Here is a 22,417-nt window from a genome sequence, read left to right as displayed (position 1 = left end):
GTATGCAATTTTGCTAACTTTGAACGATTTAGGGCTGACTCAGCCCTTCCTTGGTTCCAACCATTGGCTGCAGGTTCTTCGATTTCCGATTTAAGCATTTAACATGGTATGCTATTTTACAAGACACCCATCAAGACTTTTCTTTAAATGGATATATAACACAAGTATCCAACTTGTACACACTGGTTTTGTCGTAATAATAAAAAAAAAAAAAAATTAAATGTGTGATGGCTAAGATCCTGCATTAATTTCCACCATAATAGAACAATCAGAACAGATCCACAAAGGGGCAATGTTAATAGGTTACTCAACATAGTGACAAATGTACTCTTAGTCCATAGTCCCCTTTCCGCCATACGGCATGGGCGTCCCTCGTTAGGGACGGGAGACAGAACCTTTTTCACAAGAAAAAAAACACCTTCCCCTTTGAATTTAGAGGCACGCGGGGGCGAGGCCCTGGGAGCATGCGCTCCGCAGACTCCGGCCACCGGCGGGGAGGATGGTGGGACATATGGAGGAAAGGGGAATATGGACTGAACACAGTCACTACTAATTAGGACACTGACAACACCCTGAACTGAGTAAGAAACTACCACCACAACTAGACAGGTAACACCAAGTCAAATGGAACACAAGCGACACCCATTAAGACAGAATCAACAACCCCAGCCAACATCCTCACTCGCCCCATAATTGCTACCAGGTACCAAACTGCTATAGAGTTGTCTAAATGTTACCAATCACCACACTCAAACTGAGCTGTGGACATTAGCAGGTACACTTGTCATGAGTGGAAAAGCAAAGCAGGTAAGGTTATGAAGGAAATTGATGGAAGTGGAGGCCGGATGTGAAAGGGACTGTATACCGGACAAGCCCAGATCAGGACAGAGGTGCAGAAATGCCCCCACAACCCATCCGGGGAGATTACGCTAACCCAGCGCCTCACTTAGAGACAGAAAGGCCAACTAACCAACCCACTAACAATTTCCCCCTTGGCATACACCTCTCGAACTCCAAACCAAACAACCACAAACCTACAGCACAACAAACCGCACAAACGTCCCCACATTGTAACAAAACAAAAAAAAAAAACAAATAAAAACACTCCCATAACAGCACATGATGACTACCGGCTGCAAACACCCCAGGCCCAGCCAACGGACCCAACGAGCTGAGACCGGCAACAGCACATCACTGCTCTCTTGCACTTTTCCAGCTTCCTCCCACTAACTCACCCTCCCTTTCCCCTCTTTCAGAGCTGCCAGAGCGCCAGGGGGACCACTCTGGTGGTGATAATGTTAAAGGAAATTTGTACCACGCACTAACTATGGTGAGTAACTAATTACTCTATGTCCCGTCCCATTTCCTCCATACTGCATGGGCAATTACAACCGAGTAGCCCCAGGGTGTAGAGGTGACCCTCTAAGAAAAGTTCCTTATAACAGCCTGTCTGAAAGCCATGTCTGACTTGGTGCCGGCGCCGAAACAGTAGTATTTGCAGAAATACTAAGGGATGGCCCAGGTGGTAGCCCAGCTGAAGACCTGCCACGAGACCAGTCTCTGGAATGAGACGGTGTGGCCTTGGCTCCGACGGCGTGGGCATGCATGTTAGCTGGAAGTGGTGTGTGCGGCCCCTCATAAGCCTCCCTGATGGCCGAAACCATCCACCTTGCTATGGAGGCCTTGGATGCCCGATACCTAGGCCTTGACCCCCCCCCCCCTTTCGAAGGTGACAAGTACAGCGTCCGATTTGGTCCTGTCTAGATAGAATTTAAGAGCGTGTCTGACATCCATACAGTGCAATACCCTTTTATTTAACATTTTTAAAGCACACAGCAGCCCAGAGGCATCGTGGCGCTGTTACAGGAAAAAGACTGTTGCAGGTGATAACAGCATCAAGCGTATCTGGTTACAGTGGAGCAAAGTGCAGCAACATACAGGAGGAATTGCAACAACAGTTATTCAAGCATACTTGGTTACATTTGTAGGATTATGGGTAATGCATATGAAGAATGGGTAGGTTTAGTTGAACAAGGTGGTTTTGAGGTTCTTGCGGAATGAGGTAAGGGAGGCTTCCAGTTGCAGGGTGTTGGGCAGAGCATTCCATAGTTTGGGGGCTAGATAGGGGAAGCCTATGCCTCCTGCTTTAGCCCTTTTGATAGGGGATATGCTTAGTTGGTTGGCATGCTGTGTCCTTCTGGGACGTATGGAGGTATCCCGGACAATGGTTTCGGAGAGGTAAGAGGGGGCAAAAAGGCTGAGGCATTTGGGGGTTAAGGTAAGAGTTTTAAAGGGTATTCTTCCCTTAACCGGTAGCCAGTGGGCATCTCTCCTGGCTTGGGTGATGTGGTCCCTCTTGGGATGTTAAGGGCCGCTCTGAGCGCATTATTTTGTACTGTCTGAAACCGGTCAAGGTTTTTTGCAGAGGTGCCTGCTAACAGGGCATTACAATAGTCTAGCTTGGCACAGATGGTGGCTCTGGCGATGGAAAGGCAATTTTGGTTGGTGAGGAATGGTTTGACAGCATTTATAAGTTTGGTCGTGTGAGCGGAGGCAGTGGCGCTGATCTGTTTGTCCATAGATAAGGTAGTGTCTAGGTGTAGGTCGAGAGTCTTGACAGATGGGGAGACAGGGATGGTGGTGTTTTCTATGATGAAGTTGTCATATTTGGGGTTCAGTTTGTTAAGAGTAGCTTTGGGGCCTAAGATGATGATTATCTCGGTCTTGTCTCCATTGAGATATAAGCCATTGATGGCCATCCAGGCCTGGATGGAGGAGTATATTTGGAGAAGGGCTGCTGAATCATGGTCGTAGGAGCCTGTGGGGGCGGGAAGGGGGGACTCTAGTGTCATCGGCATAGTTTGTGCAAGCTTTGCCGAGGGAGTCAAGCTTGTCAAAAAAGGGGCTTGGTGAACAGGTTATAGAGTGTAGGGGCAGTGCACGAACTCTGCGGTACACCGCAGTGGATGGTGGTGGGAGCAGCGTTAGCCATGTCTGAAAAGACTTTCATTGCTTCTATGAAGGTGGTGATCTAGGAGGTGGCATGGGTGGAGAAGTGGCCCGCGCTAGTGAGGTGAGGGTTTTGAGATCTACGAGGTCGAATGGAGCCGATAGGTCAAGTAGTAGAAAGAGCGCTGGTTTGCCTGTGTCCATTATTTTGGTTATTTGGTTCTTAAGGTCCAGAAGTGCAGTTTCCGTGCGGTGACCTTTGCGAAATCCTGATAGCCTTTTGCCTAGTATGGAGTGGGTTTCAAGGAAGTGTTGGATTTGATTGTAGGCAGCCTTCTCAAGGATTTTCAGGAGGAAAAGGGACGGTAGTTGTTGGGGGATGAGGGGACTAGGGATGGTTTCTTGAGAAGGGGACTGACATAGGCTTCTTTGAGGCTGGTTGGGACGATGCCGGAGGAGAATGAGTCAATGAAAGCTGTGATAAGTGGGGCCAAGGAGTCAACGCTATCTTAAATGACGTTAGGAGGGCAGATATCACCTTCCAAGTGGAGGGTTTGATGTGTTGTATGAGCGCAATGACTTCGGTGACGTCTCTAATTGTGAAGAGAAGGGGTGGCGGGGTGTGTCCGAAGGGTCTAATTTGAATAGGAGAGTGCGTTGGGGGAGTATTGTACCTTGGAGGCGTGAAATTTTGTCAAGGAGTGCTTCTTGTAAACTTTTGCACCAGGCTTGACCTTAGGGGTGGGGTGGCGAGATTCTTAAAAATGGAAAGTAATTCCTTGGAGTTGGCCTTGGAGATACGAGCGTTATTAGATTTGGCTGGGAATATCGCTTTTTTGTATACTGTAGAGGTGTTTGTGAAAACATCTCTGGTAGCCTCACAGGGGTTGGATTGCCAGTTGGAAAGGGCAGGTCCTCAGTGAATCAGGGGTTGGTGTTCATAGATTTTTTTTCTTTTTTTGCTTCAATGGGGGCAATGGTGTTGACCGCTTTCGTGAGGGTGCTGGCGTAGATGTCTGCCAGAATCTTTGGGTCATTAGAGAATTGGGGTTTAAGATCCTTGATGTCTAGGAGTGGAAGAAGATTGCTGGCTGTGAGTTTTTTGGAGCTTCTGGCCATAGCAGGTGGTGCATAGGAGAGGGTTTTGGTGGTGGAGAATTGGATGCAGTTATGGTCTGTCCATGGGTATGCAAGGTTAGATGTTATGGTGGAGGAGCAGTTGTGGTCAGCGACCCAGTCAAGGGTGTGACCTTTGGAGTGGGGGGAGTCAGTGACTTTTTGAGTGAAGTCTAGGTCTTTAATGTCTTTGGCCAGGGCTAAGGCAGCCTTGTCTTTGGGGTCGGTGAGCCCTAAATTAACGTTGCCGAAAAGAAGGGATTTAGTGGAGTTTTTCAGTTTGTTGCTCAGGACATGGAGGTGTCCTTGGAAGTCAGGGGGTGTTCCTGGTGATCTATAGATAATGTGTAAGTTTAAGGTGTCATTGGCTGAAGTGGGGAGTTTGACAGAGGTCGGTCGGTATTACTTTCCCCCATGTATGGTTGCACTATGACAGTTTGTTTCTGTGAATGAGGGCAACAACCCCTCCTATGGCATGTTTTCTGTCCTGGCAGAGGATGGAGTAGCATTGAGGGAGGGCAAGCGTGATAGCAGGGCCGGAGGTCTCATTCAGCCAGGTTTCAGTAATGGCCAGTAGATCTAAGTCAGATGTGATTATGAGGTAGTTGATCGAGAGCGTGAGCTGAGAGGGAACGGGCATTGATAAGTGCACATTTAAGAGCATTAGTGGTTTTAGTTTTGTTAGGAGAGGATGAGTGAGTGGGGGTGGTGATGTGGGCAGGAGTCAGTGTGAGTGTTGTAGTGCTGTTGTTGCTAGTGGGCTCAGGTTTGGTGGACTGTGGAGATGATATGACTGGGCGCTGGTGAGAGTTGAAGGGCGTGTTTGCTGGATTACATGGGGCGTGAATGGTATGAAAGGAGTAGGTGGCTTTGGAGCGGTGGCCTAGTGAGAGATTTCTATTGTGGATAGGGTTAGGGCAGTGGGGCGGAACAGGGGTTAGGTGCATGTTCTCAATCTTAGGTTCCTAGTTTCTGCTTGGGTTGTGTGGGCTGGAGAGGGGAGGCGGAATTGGAGGTGAGCTTGGAGTTCGATGTAAGTGGGAGTGGTGGTGTGAGGGCATGATAGAGGTTGAGTGCGAGAGAGTTGCTAATGTGACCATTAGGGTAATGAGCTGAAGGGGGAAGGCGGGCTTGTTTTGGCATGTGGGCCTTGTGGGGTGCTTGCAGTGGGAGGACACATTAGGTTGCGTGGGAGTAGGTGGCCTAGAGGTGGGGTGCTGCAGTGGGAGGACACAGTCGTCAGGTTGGTAGTAGTGGCCGGGCTAGCAGTGAGTATTCTGGCTGCTGAGGTGGCTCGTAGTATTACAAAGATGGTGGGCAGTGCTTTGACTAAAGGCAATAGTCAAATCAGGGACTAGATTACAGTGAGTAGCAGTCAGTATTCTGGCTACTGTGGTGGCTAGTTGAGACAGTCAGTCAGAGGACATGAAGTTAGCTAAATGCAGCAATCACTAGTGGGTAAAGGCTAAATGTAATGATCGCTTAATGGCAAGTAATTAGGCTAAGACTCCGAGACCAGAGATGGGCAAAATGCAATGACAGTTGGTGAGCAAAGATAGGCTAAATGCGGCATCACTTAATGGGCAGATTGGCTAAATGCAGTCAACACTTAGTAAGCATGGATAGGCAAAATGCAGCAATCATTCGGCGAGCAGTGAGAGGCTAAATGCGGTATCACTTGGTGAGCAGAGATGGGATAGATGCAGTTATTCAGAGAGCAAGGATAGGTTAAAAGTAATATTACTTAATGGGCAGGGACATGGGCTAGTACCAGAGTCAATTACTAGGCATTATAATAGGCATTAGAAAAGGCTGGATGTAGCAATCACTTAATGGGAAGTAAGCGTGTTTTGGAGCAGTGGACAATACTCTAACAATGAGATATTGTGTACATTGCATGGCAGTTCAATGCAGTGGTAGGTTCAAAATGCGGTCGAGATGGAGCTGCGGACGATCGAAGCCCTTTTGGATGCACGTGTTGTGCATCGTTAGTGGGCCTGGATGAGGAGTGGCGGGAGCAGGCGTAAGATCGTGGGCATCACTTACTACTGACGAGATCTTACTTTGCGTGTGTCTTGACGCATCATCCTTCGGATCGGCAAAAAAGGTGGGTAACACTATCTCTTCATTTAGTTTGAAGGATGAGACTACTTTAGGTAGGAACGCGGGGTGGGTACGAAGGATCACCTTGTCCTTCTGAAAAGTAGTATAGGGTGCTGGAGCCACCAGTGCTTGGATCTCACAGACTCTGCGAGTCGAGGTGCGACCCAAGACCAAAGCTGTTTAAAAGGTGCCCAGTGGGATGTCCCTAGGGCGCCCAACACTACAATGAGATCAGGGTGTGGTTTCTTGATGGGCGGGTAGAGCCATGTGAGGCCCACCAGATGTCACTTAGCCGCCGGGTTAGAGGAGGAGAAAACCTCCTCCGAGTTCCTGTAGGCACAGATGGCAGCCAAGAAGGTGTGGCATATGTCAACCTGCACCCCAGAGTGAGCAAGATGCACCGAGAAGGAGAGCACATGGTCCAACGTGCAAGTAAGGGGGTCCACCCAGTCACAGAACCTGTACCAGTAGCCTTGCTCCTAGCACCCTGAATTATTTCTAGGTTAGCCTGAGACCGGCTCAGATGCTTCAGACTCACCTGCTCAGGAACCTGTACGCTTCCAGATTGGACTCCCCGGGAGGTGTATGGCGGTCAGGTAGATGTTCTACAGGGCCCATTCCCACATGCTGACTGCTAGGGCGCACAGCAGGGGGGGGGGGGGCATGGTGCCACCTTACTTGTTGATATAGTACATGCTGGGGGAGTTGTCAGTTAGGATGAGGACAACCTTGCCCCCAAGGAGCAGAAGGAAAGCTTTGAGAGCTAACCAGAACGCTTTCAGTGCCAACCAGTTGATGTGAGACTCCTGCAGGGACCAGACTCCATGGATACAGATTGTCCAGCGTTGCCCCCCCCCCCGCCCAGCCATCCAGGGAGGAATCTGTGGTGATGATAACTTGAGGGGGTGCCTGGACCACCATGTGAGGGCCGGGTGGAGAGAATGAGGGATGCAGACAAGCTCTGCTAGGGAGCCCCGCTCCTGATTCCATGTGGCTGCGAAGTGCAGCTGTAATCTCCTCAAGTCTTGTGTGGGGGCGGCCAGTAGGACCACCGCCATGATCCCCAGTAAATGCTGGTACGACCAGGTCAAGATGACCTCAGCTGAGGCAGTGACCTACAGCCATTCTTGATGGCCATGATCTTGTCCTCCGAGGGGAAATCTCTTGGAGCTAGTGTCCCAGATGAGGCCCAGAAAGGTCAGGCTCTGTCTTGGCTGCAGTTGAAACTTGAGGTTGGTAGAAAATCCCAGTTCGTGGAGCATGGCCATGAGAGCAGAGGTGTGATGCACTGACACAGGGGATCTCGCCCTGACAAGCAGTCCTCCAGGTATGGGTAGACGTGGTGGTGCCGGAGGAGGGCTGCCACTGCATTCATTAATCTGGTAAACACCCTGTGGGCTGAGTCGAGTCCAAAGGGTAGAACCTTGTTTTGGAAATGGCAGCCCATGATCCTGAACCGCAGCAAGGATCAATGAGGCTGCAAAATCGGGACGTGTAGATAAGCGTCCTTCAGATCCAGGGAGCACATCCAGCCTCTCCTGCACAGTATCTCTGCTACGAGTGCTGGCGTAACCATCTTGAATTCTTGAAGAGGGGTGGAGAGGTTGAGGTTGAAGAGATACAACAACTCCTAGGCCACCCTGTTTCTTTTTGTATGGTGATAATCCTGGAATAGAAGCCCAAGACTCGCTGGGAGGTTGGGACTTTCTCCACTGCCTGGCTCTCGACGAACGACCGAATTTCCGCCAACAGAGTTGCTGTCCCAATCTGTGGGAAGGGAGGAGATGGAAGGAATCTGAAGGCGGTACCCACTGGATACTACAGCTGTCTGCGAATTTCTGATGCCAAAACTGTGCGTGAAGGGCAAGCCTGCCCCCACACCAGAGACACGTGGAACCGAAGGGTTGTGTCATGCCTTTTCCCTCTGAGGCTGTTGCAGAGGAGGGGACTGAAAGAAGCCATTGCCCCCCCTACCCCCCTTTTGTTGTTTGCGCTGGTGCTGACTGAGAACAGTCAGGCTTGTCTAGACCTCTGTTCTTGGAAGCCCAGGAACCCGGCGAACGCCCGCCCCTTATCGGAGCGTTGATGCGACTGGGTGTATGCCTTGGGAGTGGCCTTTGTTAGGGTAAAGACTTGGAAGTTTGGGAACTGTTTTTCTTTTTATCTAGTTCATCGGTGGTGGAGTGAAAGAGGTCCCTATCCTCGAATGGAAGGTCCAAATTGTGTTCCTGGACGGCTGGGTTGATTTTAGTAGCCCAAAGCCAGGCAATCCTTCTCATGTCCATGGCAATGCATTTGGCCTGGCCAGGAGTTATCGATGTGGGACATGGTGGACTCAATGATGTCCGGTGCCACCAGCTTGGTCCTGCCAGCCCCGCCTTGAAGCATTCCTGGCTCTGCACCAGAGGTTCTGCTATTTCCCGCAAAAGCCTGTGGTTAATGGCTGCCAGCATGGCATCCGCGTTGGATTGATGAAGGTGCAGTGAGGTGTTGGACTAAAGCTTCTTTTCATAAGCCTCCAAGATCTTCTCCTCCCTGCCTAGCAGCACAGAGGACGAGGTGGCCAAAGACGACTAAGGCTTTGAGTAGAGTGATGGTGCAGCAATCACCGAAGAGTGCGGTTGAGGGCATGCCAGCAGCAAGAGTGGATCCCCCTCCATCTGCCTATACATGGCATCGAGGTGCCAATTGACAGGCTGGGCCGTGTGTGGCTTGAGACACCCCTTCTTGGCCAAGTCGACAACATCCTTCTGCATCGGGATCCCCGTTCTAGCCGCAGGGCATAAAGAGGACCTCGGCCAGTACCCACGCCTCTGGTTGTTGGACCTCGGGTTGAGGGCGCCCCAAATACTCTGCCAACCCTGCAAGCCACTCATAGAAAGCCTTGGCTCAAGTCAGCATGTCCTGGTGTCCGGCTGGTCTGGAGCAGGTGGAGGAGTGCTGGGTGCCGAGGGCTGCGGTGCAGGAACTAGAGCCGGTGGCTGCTGCGGAGGTTGGTGTGGAACTGCCTGGACTGTGGGAAGCAGGGGAGCCGGAATCAAAGCAGCTGTGGTGCTTGGCTCACTGGGCCCGGCCTCCTCCAGGACTCTTGGGGGTGGAGCATGAGACCTACCCTGCACCTCAGGACAGGGCCTGTAGGCATGTTGCCCTCGGCTGTATTGCCGGTAGTGCTGCTTGAAGGCACCCCCTTGGACATCTGGCCGGTATTAGGGCGTCGCCCCTCGGGGGTACGAACAGCCTTGGTACCGGCGCTGGTGCGAGAACCAGAAAGGTTCCTCCCACTCAGATGTTTCCTTCGCAAGTCCCCTGGAGGCGAAGTCTCGAAGAGCTCCCTCTACCGAGCTAGCCTGTTCTTCAGAGCACGCTATGTAAGCGCGTTGCAGGCGGTACAACCTTTCCAGCCGTGGTGACTGCCGTTAGGCAGAAACCAGTGCAGTTCCCTCTGGGACCACTGCAAAAGATTTAAGACTACAGGTGTTTGGCAGTAAACCCACTTGGTAGCAGTCTGTACCACACAGATTCACTTGGTAGCTGTGGCTGAGCAGTCAGACTTCCCTCAAGAAGAGTTAGGCAGTATACAGAGTATTCACAATAGGTCAAGAGAACACAATAGAACAAGTAAACACTGACCAGGGCTTGGTGTAAAAGATATTTATTTAAAACCACATCTAGAAAAACACACAGGCACTAATGGTAAGCAATTCAAAAACACGGTCACTAAAAGATACACACTCCCTTAAAAGAATATTAGACAAGTCTTAAGCAAAGCCCCACTTATTTTCAGACAGCGGTGAGCGCTTAACGTAGGTGGCACTCTAAAAATTCGTTTTTAAAAGGGAGAGAAAAGCAGAACACAATTTGAAACAGATCCCAAGACTTTTACAAGAACATAATGAGAGGAAGGCAAAGTAAAACCGTGAATTCAGAGTCAGTAGGCCGGATCCGCTTTAAGAGGAAACGAAATGTGTCCAAGGTCACACGGTTGCAGTGCACAAAAGTCTTGTAATGGTTCAAAAAGGAGTTGGACCAAAGAGGGACCAGTTAGAGGGTCAAGGCGGCCAGCCCAGTCCAGAAGGTTAAGGAGTTATTACCTTGTAGCAATCTTTAGAAAGGGAGGCCTGGCGGACACGGTACCTTAAAGTGGTGAGAACACTCCAGCGCGGGCAGCTGTTCCTGGCAGCGGATGCAAGTCAGTGCTTCATCCGGGGGAAGGGAGGATCTCGTCGTGGAGGAAGACAGGAGTCTGTTGCACTGCCAGGGAAGAAACCAGCTGCGGAGTTTCTCAGGTACAAGGAGAGGTCCGTGGATTCGTGGTTCAGTGGCAAGTGGCTAACCGGCCGCTGGAGTGCTTGGCACGGGCAGTTCGACCACAAACCGGTCTGGGTTGCGAAGAAAAGAAGGTAAAACTGGTTGTGCCCACCTGTCAGGGGAAGAAGCCTCTCCAGCCGGGAGATCTTCTGTCGTCGGGAAGTGGTGAGTCGGTTCTGCAGGGCTCCACCGGTGGTGTCGTCGTGGGTCGGCTCAGCTTCTCCCTCGTCGGATTCTCAGGTCCTGTGGCGACTTCTGAAGTTCCAGTCCCCAAAGCCCTGCTTTTATGCAGCATACCCCCATTCACTCAGCCTAGCTGTCAATCAAAAATGCTAAGTGGTGAGCCGGCCGGCTCACCACTTGGGCCAATCACACAGGAGTGCGACTTGAGTTACCAAGGTAACTCAGTCCAGGGTGCCTAAACCCCCTCCCACACCCCCTGTGGTACCCAGACAGAGTGGCACCACTTTTGGAGGCTTCTGTGGAGAAGCCCGCCAAAAGGTGGAACAAAGGGCTCAACTTGGGTTGGAGTCACAGAAGAGAACACAAACGCCATTTTAGAATCGAGTCCTGGCAAAAAATACCAAACCCGGAGAATTAATATTAATTAAATAAACCGGCGGTATGTTCGAGGCTATGAGATTTAAATCATTAAAGTTGGTAGCCTCGAACAATGGGAAAATCCCATAGGGAAATATTTGCGGTCGAATATAAAAAGTAGTTTCCACTGCCACCAGCCAAAACTTGATCAGGGGGGACGGAGACGTGCCCCCTCGACTAACAGACCCCGGAGCAATCGAATTGCCCCGACCAGTACGCCCACAATATGATGGTTTGTACTGGTTTCTGTTAATAATTTGGGACTAGTAAAGCCAATGGTGACTTTACATGCCCTGGGAGACAGTAGTCAGTCCCAGGGTTTGAGTCTATAGTGGGGTGTCGCTATGACACCCCTGTGTTACTGCACGGAGGGTGCTGTGTAACACACATAGTAAAAACACATGAGACCCTATGGAGTAAAGGACCCCATAGCCCATAAAAAACATTACCAGTCAAAGGAACACCAAAAATCATGTCCAAGAGTGGGAGAAAAAGGGTCTCACTCTTGGCAGGAGGAAAATAAACTCCAGAAATCCAGCAAAGCTGCTGGGGGACTCACTAGGTTAGGAAATTCAGCCTAAAGAGAGAATTCTCCCTAACAACTGCCAAGGCAGCAGAGGCAAAGAACGTGAGGATCGGATGGAGGGGGGGGGAAGAGCCCTTCTCAGGCTGGACACCTTCTTAAGCCCGCCGACGTCGACATGCGACAGGGAGGAGCTTGGCGCCAGTGGACGAAGTACCCGTTTGATAAATGTTAGGACAGTTTTTCTAAGTCCAACTAAGGGCTTAGTAAAACCATTCAACTGAGGCAGTACAAGACTCCACTCTTAGTATAAGGCTGTACCACCCGAGTTCATGGTAGCGTAGACAGAGCAGCCAGGCTCATCTTAGGAGGGAGAGAGGGCAGTAGAAGCAGTACAGATGAAATTGTAATACAAATGATCCAAAGAAATACAAACTATGTATTGTAAAAATAAAGTGTTTATTTAAATACAAGTAGGCCCAGATAAATCTAGGGGTAAGTACTAAAAAAATGAAATCACAATTCTAAAAACACAACACTATACTTGAAGGTACACAGACCCAAGAATAGACCTTATTTGGAACACCCAACAATAGTTCTAGGGAAGTCCACACCTTTTCATACACATTCAGTATTAGGTCACACCTATTCTTTGGGAGTAAAAACCAATGGTTACTTACAGATCACATTCAGTAATGCAAGGGCATTAGACCCTACCAGTTGTACAATGATGCATTAACAAATCAGTAGACTGGACAATATACTTTGTGAATAGCGGAACACTTATTCCAGGTGCAGTAAAAACCTTTAACTGTGTTATCACAAAACTAGTTATACTAAGCGAGTAAAACCTCAGGATGTAATATTCAATTACAGGTGCTTCTGAGATCAGTGAACCACAGATCGAGGTAAGCAGTAACAACTTATTTTTGGAATGGCACACAGCTAACCCAAGGTAAGTAAAACCCATACACCCTTTTTACCTCATAATGAAGGGTAAAGTAAACCCAATGTTACACTTTACTGAATGACTCAGTTATTTCAGGTAGTGAACAACCTAATACAGATGTATTCTGGACAGGCTAGCAGCAAGTCGGGGGAAGCAAGAACCAGTTGGGGAACACTCATACAATTACCCTGCAGGAATCATCTGGTGAAACCAACACTTTACTTTTGGGAATAGGCACAACCTAATCACAGGAGAATAAAATAACTTCACATCTACTTTCTATAAAATGGCAAAACTGTTTCTAAGGAAAGAAAGATGTTAACCATACTTTTGAAAATAGTGCATCACACATTCAAGATAAGTAAGAACTTTCGTAACTGTTCACTCTTAGAGATACAGTTGCCAACCAACTCTTTACAAGTAAATAACTTTTAAACACTTCTTTTCTAGGCAGAAGTCCCTATCCCTTCAAAACTCTTTGTGGTTCTTTACCGGATCAGCAAATTCAATCCTTCAATCCCGGAAATGCCACCACCAGAAACCGTGGAGTCAACGCACCCGATAACTGCATTGCCAGAGAAACCGGCAGTACGTAACACTGTGCGCATTAAGAGTATCACGGACATGGAAACTCTGCCACAAAAATGGCAGCAAACCCATGGACACAGTGGCGGTATCGCCGCCATCGCAGAGATGACGATAAACAGTGCCGGGTGAGCTGAATCAGGCCACAGGTGCACCAAATGAGCCCAGCTGGGAGCCTATAAAAGGGCCACACCCAGGCCAACTCCAAACAACTATGCAGGCAGCTGCTGTAGCAGCATTGGGACTGGGGCTATTGAACATACAGGCAGCAGTGCACATGGTGGTAGCAATGGTGCAGAAGAGGCGGAGGAGTCGCAGGCGGCAGTTCACAAACCCTGCACCCATGCCAAACCCAGTTGTGCAGCCGGCATGACCCCCGCAGGCAGCCTGCAATACCCCGCATCAGGGCCTCACCCTGGAACCTGACCCCAGGAGAGATCCACACATTATACCGGCTGGACCGTCTAACAATCATGTACATCACCACAACGATTGAGGACGACAGCAGCCGCATGGGCATTTCGACCGCAATCCTCCTCCCCCCCTTCTGAAGGTGGTCTGGTACTGCATTTTCTTGGCACTGAAACGTATCGGCATACTGAGTTGCACGGGCTCTCAACCCTGTTTTTCAAGAATACTGGGTCAGGTACTGGATGCCCTGCTGCGCCATGTGTCGGAACGCATCGCCTTACCCCGTACCCTTCCCCGGGTCATTGCCACCAAGTTGGCCGTCCATGCCATTGCTGCCATGCCAAATTGCATTGGTGCAGTAGACTGCACCCACATAGAGCTGACAGTACCACATACAATCGAGATGGTGTACCGCAATAGGAAACTACCACTCACTGAATGTACAGATGGTATGTGACGCTGGACAAGTGATAACACATTTCTGCACACGTTTCCCGGGGTCAACACATGACACAATGGTCCTGCGGAATTCCACATTGCCACGGTACATGAAACACTATGCTGGACAAAGCACATCGCTATTGGGTGATTACAACTGCCAATGCACGGGCCCTGTGAAGGGGGAGTGTCCAGGGCAATGACCTGTGTGACTGGCCTGCTACAACTGCAAATGCATCACCTCCTGGCCCATGTAATGGACAGTCACCACAACCCACACATCACAAAGCTACACACGACAGGTGGGCACAGTGTGCCCATACACACCCTGCCAAATGAGATGCACAACCAAGACATGTTCTGCTAGTACAAGCTCATACAACTTGAGCCACTTAATACAGCCACCCACACTATGCACCACTGCCCCCCCAATGCACATGTGTGCACATGAGACATTCTGCATCAACCACATAATCAGTGTCTATTGACTGACTCCTCCATGTGTGTACATCACTGAACAATGCCATACTCACCAAACACTACTGGCCGCAAGGGCAACTTCATATGCACATTAAGTCGTTGGGCAATATCCAAATGCTAATGTGGACAACAATGACCCAGGAATGGCAATCACCCACTGGTCAGACCACTGCTTGCCCCATATGGATGATTGACTAATGACATGATTGCACTGCGTCTGATCAAGACACTTGTATCACCAATACTGACATGTGCCCTCCATTTACATCCCATGTAGGTGATGCACGATATGCACTCACGCCATGGCTGATGACACACGTATGGAGACTAAACAGGCATGAGGAGGCGTACAACAGGGCACACGTCCGCACAGGTGGCATGATTGAGAGTACATTTGGCCTACTGAAGGCCAGGTTCTGCTGCTTGAGCAGATCTGGCAGAACACTGCTGTACAACCCAGTGAAGACAGGTAAAATAGTGCTCATGCGTGCCATGCTGCACAATCTGTGCATGCGCAGGAACATTCCGCTGCCTTCAGACACAGAGGATGATGGAGTTGAAGATGGGGATGGAATGGCTCCACTCCCTCGCAGGTGGGCACAAGATGGTCAACAAGCACGGGATACACTCATTGGCATTTACTTTTGCCAGACTGCACATGAACAGCATTGCACAAATATGATGCACGTTAATAAATGGATTGATTGCAAATGAAATAATGGATGTACACTCGTGAAAGTTGTCAAAGGTGATTTATTGTAAACAAAGCAGGAAAGTAGGTGTATTGGATAGGAAAGCTGTACACCCGTGCCCACCCAAACTTACCCACCCCCAACCAGGCCCCAAACCACTAACCCCATAATGGACCTCCCCCACCACCCAAACGTACCCACCCCCATACACCCATACACCCATTGTGTCCCAGAATGTCTTGTGGACAGCCATTCCCACATGGCACTATTTCCGGGGGCACTTATGCGCATGAGCGTCCTTGCCGGAGGGTCCAGTCAGCCGACTGGAGTGACTCCATGGACTGGCAGTGGTGGAGCTTGATGGGCTGATGCTTGTGGACGGCACTGGTGAGGTGACTGGTGGCACACGTCCAAGAAACACCTGCTGGACTCGGCGATGGTGGATGTCACACTGTTGCCCTCTCGGACATGGCGTGCCAAGGTGACAATGTTCATGGCGAAACATCCAATGGCCCTAGAGAGCCGACGCACCGATGTGGCATTGCTCTCGCTGCAGCCTCGCCTCTTCCCGCTGCCTTTCCACAAGCTGCGTTAAGGTGGCCTGCTGTTCCTCCATCCGCTGCATGCGGGCACTTAGCTCTGCCATGGAGGGCGTTGGTGACCTCATGGGCCTGTGCATTTAGGGGGGCTCAACTGTAGGTTGTGGAGGGATGGCAGGTCATCCATGTTGTCCCCCTGTCCTCCGACTTCAGCCTGCATGGCTGGGGCACTGTCGTCACTGGATGCAGCCTCCTCTGCATTGCAGATGGCCTGAAGGATGGGATCTGTGGCCATGGTAGGAGTGTGGGCCACTTGTGTGGCGGCAGCCTTCATGGGGACGGAGACGTCGGCTGGTGCATCTGTGCCAGATGGTGCTGGTGCCTGTGTCCCAGAGCAGCTTTCCTCGTCCTCCTGGGCAGGAGGACTGAGTTGGCCACGTGCAGGTGGAAGTTGGGTTTCCTGTGGGGCATCGCCGCCGTCACTTGACATGGCTGTGGGGATACAGAGGGCATGCTGGTAGTTCTGTGGTGGTACTTGATGGGTCCATCACATGCAAACTAAACTATCTGGGACCACTTGCATGTACACACATGACTGTTGATGCACTTAAGTGTGTGTGTCTCTGCTTGTACTCAGTCACGCACTGTGTGCATGTCCAGGGGCCATGTTTTGGGGGTGTGTTGCTTATCATCTGGGTGATTGGTGGGACCACAGCCCCCCCCCCCTCAAGGACGGACAATCAGTGGGTCCATTGGGCCACTCCTGAGGTCCATTCACACTCATGGCTTTGTAGTTTGTTCACTTACCGGCATCAACAGGTGGGCTCACTCCTGCCTCTGCGTCACCAATGCTGTGTATGCCCTCAAGGTGCAGGACACTGCTGCACCACTCCTCCCCCGACTGCAGTTTCAGTGGGGATGCAGGGCCTACACCGGTGCCAGTGCTGTGCTGGCGGTGTGCAGCGATGTGGTTGCGCACTCAGCCTGAGGTCATCCCACCTCTTGTGGCAGTCCTTTACGGTGCGTGTGGTCACCCCTACTGATGTGCACTTGCGTGCTGCTTCAGCCCACACCTCCTTACGGCGTTGCTGGGTGGCGCGCCGCTGGTCTGCGCTGAAAAGCATTTCCGCATGGTGCACTATATGCTCCACAACCACTGTCAGCTCTGCCTCACTGAACCTCTTGCTTGCGCTGTCTTTGTGCTGGAATCCTGGATGCCATAGTGGTTGATGGTTTTTGCAGATCAGGGAGGTGATCTGGCCTGTGGTGTCTGAGGATGGCAGTGGATTGTGGTTTAAATAATGGCTACCTCTCGGTTTCCGGTTTTCGCGGTAACAGTATTTCCGCTTTGTGATTCTGTGTCAGCGGGGGCAGTCACTGGTTTTGCACTGCTTTTTGTGGTGGTATGTCCGTGTGCATGGGGGTTTACATGCCGGGGGTGACACAGTTTCTGCGTTGGTGTGGTGCGCACGACCGACAAGCCGTAATCTGCCTTTCATTCCGCAACGGTGTCACTGTAGTCACTCAATCACTGCATTCCGGACGGCGGGCTCGTAATGAGGCCCAGTGTCAGAATAGGTTCTTTAGTAGCAAGTCAGAGTTCCTTAAGGAAAACCGGGCAAACAGGCGAGTACTTTACTTCTAGGGTCAGAAGAGGATCCAGGGGCTTCGCAGAAGACGCCCTAGCAGGATTCTAGCAGTGGGACTGGGTGCACTGGATGAGAGGCCTCCCCATCACAGAAAACACGAGGCAGCTACACAGAAATCCTAACAGACTTCAGGTAAGTACATACCCAAGCCAACAGTACCTCAGCATTGAAGATTTTGCAGCAGGACGACTTCAGGATCTGCAGCCAAATACCCAGAGGATACCTTGTCGTGGTGACTGAAAACAAGCCCTCAGAAGGAACTTTGCAGCAGTGATCCATGTCGAAGGTTCTAGGCAAGGTTTCCCTAGCGGCTGAATGCGGTTCTGCGGATTTGGCACCTTTTCAAAGAGCACAGAAGAAGACAGAAAATTGTGGTTGAATTCTCGTTACTATGGTCGAGCACTCCGTTAAGGGGACTTTTTGGACTTGATTTGTGTCTTTGGAGATCCACCAGGATGCCCACGACATTTCAGCAAGATTCATAAAACCGTGCAATGCACGATGGCTCAAGGTCCCAGGGTAATGGGGAACTGCAGCAACGAAAGGTCGCACCAATGCGTGGGATGGCTCAAAAGGCAAGTCTTCGAGTCTAGTGGGTCTCACCAGGCTCTGGGTTGGGGACGTCGTTTTCAGAGTCCCCAGGTCGATTGGAAGAAAGGGCTGCAGCAGGTTCGGGCTACTAAGCAGGCTCTCCAGTCGCTGGAAATCATTGCCGCCGCTTTTCCTTGGTCATCCTCTTCGGTTTAAGTTCCAGTGGTCGACTACTCTTCAGCTTCCAGGTTCGCAGTATTTATCAGGAATTACCACACAACTTCTGCATTCTCTCCCTGCATTTTGCCATAAGGGGTGGTCTGGTTGTCCAATCAGGACAGCCAGCACCCCACTGGGATTTGTCCCCTTTCAGGCAAGGTGCAAGACTAAGGGCAGTGGAGTTTTGGACTCCTCCCTCACTTCCTGCCCTCACAGACAGACTGGAGCCTGGGCGGAGAGTCCAGGGGACTCCCGTCGAAGTTGAAGAAAAATCACACAAATGAATTTCCCGCCCTGGATATCAGGGGAAGGAACAAGAAACCACAAGAAATACTAAAATGGAGAAAAAAAAGACGGGCCATTTTGGTAAAATGAGCACCCTTAGGTGCCTTTGCTGCAGCTGTGAACACAACCCATGATAAAGGTGCACCAAATTAATACAAGGTATTACTGCAGCCAGCCATTGAAGGTAAGCTTGTCACTAACAGAATTGTTACAGTTTAGTGTGAAAGGGGATACATTGCATCTCCCCAGCACTCCACATAAGGAACTTATCTACCCTTGGGAACTGTAGTTCTCTCAAAGTTAGCAAAAGAAAGTTAAAAGGGGAGCCCCTAGGGCAACCCAGCAACAACAGGCACTTATGGCCAGTCTTAAAATTACACCCATAAAAAGAGTTAAAGATATGTGAGTGTGGAAAAACGTTACTACTCACTGAGGTATTAAGGAAAAATATCCCACTAGTAAAGCAAAAAGTTCTGGGGTTGACCCAGGTCACGAAGATTTACCAGTTCTGTGAAAAATCTTACCCAACAATAAATAAGACAAAAAAGACAGAAGAAAGTATCTGGGGAAGAGTGCATGGTATTACAAGGCCGTAGCCAAACCCAGGAGCGCTGGTGAAATCGGCCCGTTCCGGTCAATGCGAAAAAGGGGACTGGGGAACAGGGCCGGTGGGCGGAGTCAGGGGGGAGCATGCTCCCAGGGCCTCAATATTTAAAGGGGAAGAAGGTTTTTCTGGTGAAAAAGATTCCGTCTCCCATCCAGTATGGGGGAAAGGGGATAGGACGCAAGATTAAAATATTTACAGGATAACAGAGGAGATAAACAAAAACACAGTAAAAACTTTTCTAAAAATAGTAAACAAAAAAATACTGTATTAGTCGAACTGGAAAGGTTTTACCTCCTGGACTGTCTCCATCGGTGGAGGAGGGTCCTTATTCCTACACAGATTTACAATGACCCATGTGACGTTCCTTAGGAAGGTAATAGGAATGGAGGGATTGATGAAGGACAGAAGAGGTTTGACAACTCCCAAAGAGATGACGTAATCCCGGCATTGAGGACCATCACCTATAAGATAAACACAAAATACTTTAGAAGGCTTAAAAGAAAAAAACTCAGCTGTTGATTGCGATTGGTCATACCATTTCAGCTGAAATGCGCATAGTTCGCAAGGAGTCTAATTTTGATCTCCAAAATATTAAATGTGTACGATTCAGACCTAATTTGCAAGAACGGAACACCAGAAAGAATACAAAAAAGGGGTGCAAGCTAAGAACTATATAGAAGAATAAGTTACTTACCCCTGGTAATGCTCATTCGATTGGATGTTCCTCCCATGTACTCCTCATCTTATGATAATTATCTTTCCAGCTTCAGCTGCTTCGGAATTTTCTTTCGACCAGGCACTGTGTGCATTGTTGTCGAGTCGATGTCCCTCGAGGGACTCCGTTCTACATCATCAGTATAAGTAGCGCACACAGCGCCCGTTGGCTTCAATTCTGTTTTCCCCCTCCTGAAGAGGAATTACCAGGTCTACCCTAGACCATAGGCTCACAGAAAGCGTAAAATGTAACATGTAAATTGTACAGCGGGGTAGCCTGGGAGGGGCAATGAGGAATACGTGTGAGTAACATCCAATCGAAAGAACGTTACCAGGGTGAAGCAAATTGTTCTTCGAATGGATTGTGTCCACCAACGTATTCCTCATCTTACGATAGGCTCCCAAACCAGTAATAATTTGGAGGTGGGAGTACCAATTACATTTAGATCTAATCCTGGACTAAATGAAGGACCGGTTTGCAAATTGTCCTCCCTGATTGGAAGATGAATCCAGGCATTAATGTCTTACGAAGGTATGGATAGACGACCAAGTGGCCGCTGAACAAATACCATTGATTGGGACACCTCTGAAGAGCAGCAGAGGTTGCAATGCCCCTTGTGGAATGTGCCCTTGGGCCGTCCGGCGGGTCCTTGCCCGCTAATCTGTAGCATTCGCCAATAGCCAGGATGATCCATCTGGATATGGTTTGTTTAGTAACCGCAAGACCCAATTTGGGACCAGTATAGCCAATTAATAATTGGTCATGTTGGTGAAATGTAGTCATTCTGGATATATAAAAACAGCGCCCTTTTTGGGTCCAGTCTATTTAACCTCTCCTCCTCCTTAATGAGGAGGTGGATAGAAAGTTGATCGTGATTTGTGACAAGTGGAAGTCGGAGACTACCCTTGGTAAAAAAAGAAGGCTTTACCTAGAGACTGACCTCGTCTTTATGGAATACCGTATGTGGAGTTTTGCAGGGAAGGGCCTGCAACTCGCTTACCCTGCACGTGGACGTTATTGCAATATGCAAAACGGTTTTTAATGTCAAGAGTCTTAAAGGACATGAGTGTAAAGGCGTAAAGGGAATGCATGTTTAAAACTTTAAAACTAAATTGAGATGCCATACAGGGACATTTAATGGGACTGGTGGATATACATTTGTAAGGCCTTTCAAGAATTGAACAATCAGAGGGTTCTTAAAATATGAATCCTACTCTCAAGAACGCTTAATAATGAAAAGCACCACTAGGTAACCCTTAATTGTTCCAATCTGGAGGCCCAGATTTGCCAAATGTAATGTAAAGGAAAACACCATCGGTGTGTCACATAGAAAGGGATCAACATTCTTATCCCTGCATCAGTTGCTGAACTCGTTCCAACGGCAACAGTACAAAGATTGTGTTTCTGGCCTTCTGGCCGAAAGCAAATTCTCCATTACATCATCCAGGAGGTCTCAAACCTTGCATCCCAGCCTTTCAGAAAACAAGCATGAAAGCCGACTGTCTTGACCTCATGATGGAGAAACAGACCTTCCTCTTGCGATAGAAGATCCTCTCTTTGTGCAAGACATTTTGGAAGGCAGATGGACATGTCCAGAAGGGTTTCCCGAACTTTATGAACCCACTGATCACGTGAGGAATGACACGGATTGGAGGAAACGCCTACAGGATTGGAAACTCCCAGTCAACCATGAACGCGTCCCCTAAAGATACTCTTGGGAGGAAATTGCCTTGAGCTAAACAGTTTGCACTTCCGATTGACACAGGTCGCAAACGGATCCACTTGAGGGATTCCCCAAAGAGTGAAGATCACTGGAACGATTTCCGGAGCTAGTTCCCACTTGTAGGAGACTACTCTGCCTGTTCAGAGCATCCACCACTGTGTTCTATTCTCCGGCTAGGTAACTAGAGCTGCATTGCCTCTACACAGTGGTAGTGACCCTAAACCTCCCTTGATGAGGTAGTACGTGGCCAATTTGATGTCAGTCATTATCAGGACATTTCTTTCCCCATACAGATGGCAGGAAGGCCCTCAGCGCTAGTTTGATTGCCCTCTGCTCCAAAAGGTTGATATGTAGTTTGGATGGATACAAACGACCGCTGATTGTTAGATTGTTGGTGTGGACTCCCCACCCCAAGAGTGAGGCATCCGTCACTAACGTCATCTCCGGTCATGGCTGCCAAAAAGAATCCGTCTTTGCAAGGCCACCACAGAAGGTCCTGAGCAACTCTGTTCAGAACTTGTAAGTCCTGAGAGCCCATTAGAGGGATCTCATTCTCAGGTGGGCCTCTGGCATCAAGAAAATGCAGGATGCCATGAGACCGAACAACCTCAAAATCAAAGGCTGGAAGATGTTGGGCACTCTGGAATTTGGTAACCATCTGCAGAATGTGTTGAGCTCTCACCTCGGGTGGCGAGGCTTTCCCCGAGGAAGTATTCAGGACTGCCCCAATAAATTAGAGTCTTTGGGATGGTATCAAGTGAGACTTCTTGTAATTAAGGAAGAAGGCCAGTTTGTGGAGAGAATGGCAGGTCACGCCGAGATGTTCCAGGGCTTGTTTGGGTGAACGAGCCCTGATCAGCCAATCGTCTGGGTAGGGGTAGACTTGAACCCCGCCCCCCTCTCCTGAGACTCACTGCCACCAACGCCATCAACTTGGTGAAAGCCCTCAGGGCGGAGGTCAGCCCAAATGGCAGAACTCCAAACTGATCATGAGA

At 49.6% G+C, this 22,417-nt stretch overlaps 1 protein-coding gene across 1 annotated transcript in view; it reads right to left on the bottom strand.

Moving 5' to 3' along the window:
* The window catches only part of KPNA3 (karyopherin subunit alpha 3), a 1,475,105-nt gene that overhangs the window by 851,719 nt on the left and 600,969 nt on the right, over nucleotides 1-22,417 (bottom strand). Inside the window, exon 9 of the mRNA XM_069640670.1 lies at nucleotides 19,276-19,445. Coding sequence (XP_069496771.1) covers nucleotides 19,276-19,445 — 170 coding nt within the window. The remainder of the gene's footprint in view (nucleotides 1-19,275; nucleotides 19,446-22,417) is intronic.

This window comes from Ambystoma mexicanum, chromosome 7q (assembly GCF_040938575.1).
Source record: "Ambystoma mexicanum isolate Mex_15411 chromosome 7q, UKY_AmexF1_1, whole genome shotgun sequence".
NCBI lineage: Eukaryota > Metazoa > Chordata > Amphibia > Caudata > Ambystomatidae > Ambystoma > Ambystoma mexicanum.
The sequence above is the reverse complement of the archived record's forward strand: the minus strand, read 5'-3'. Positions and strand labels throughout refer to the sequence as shown.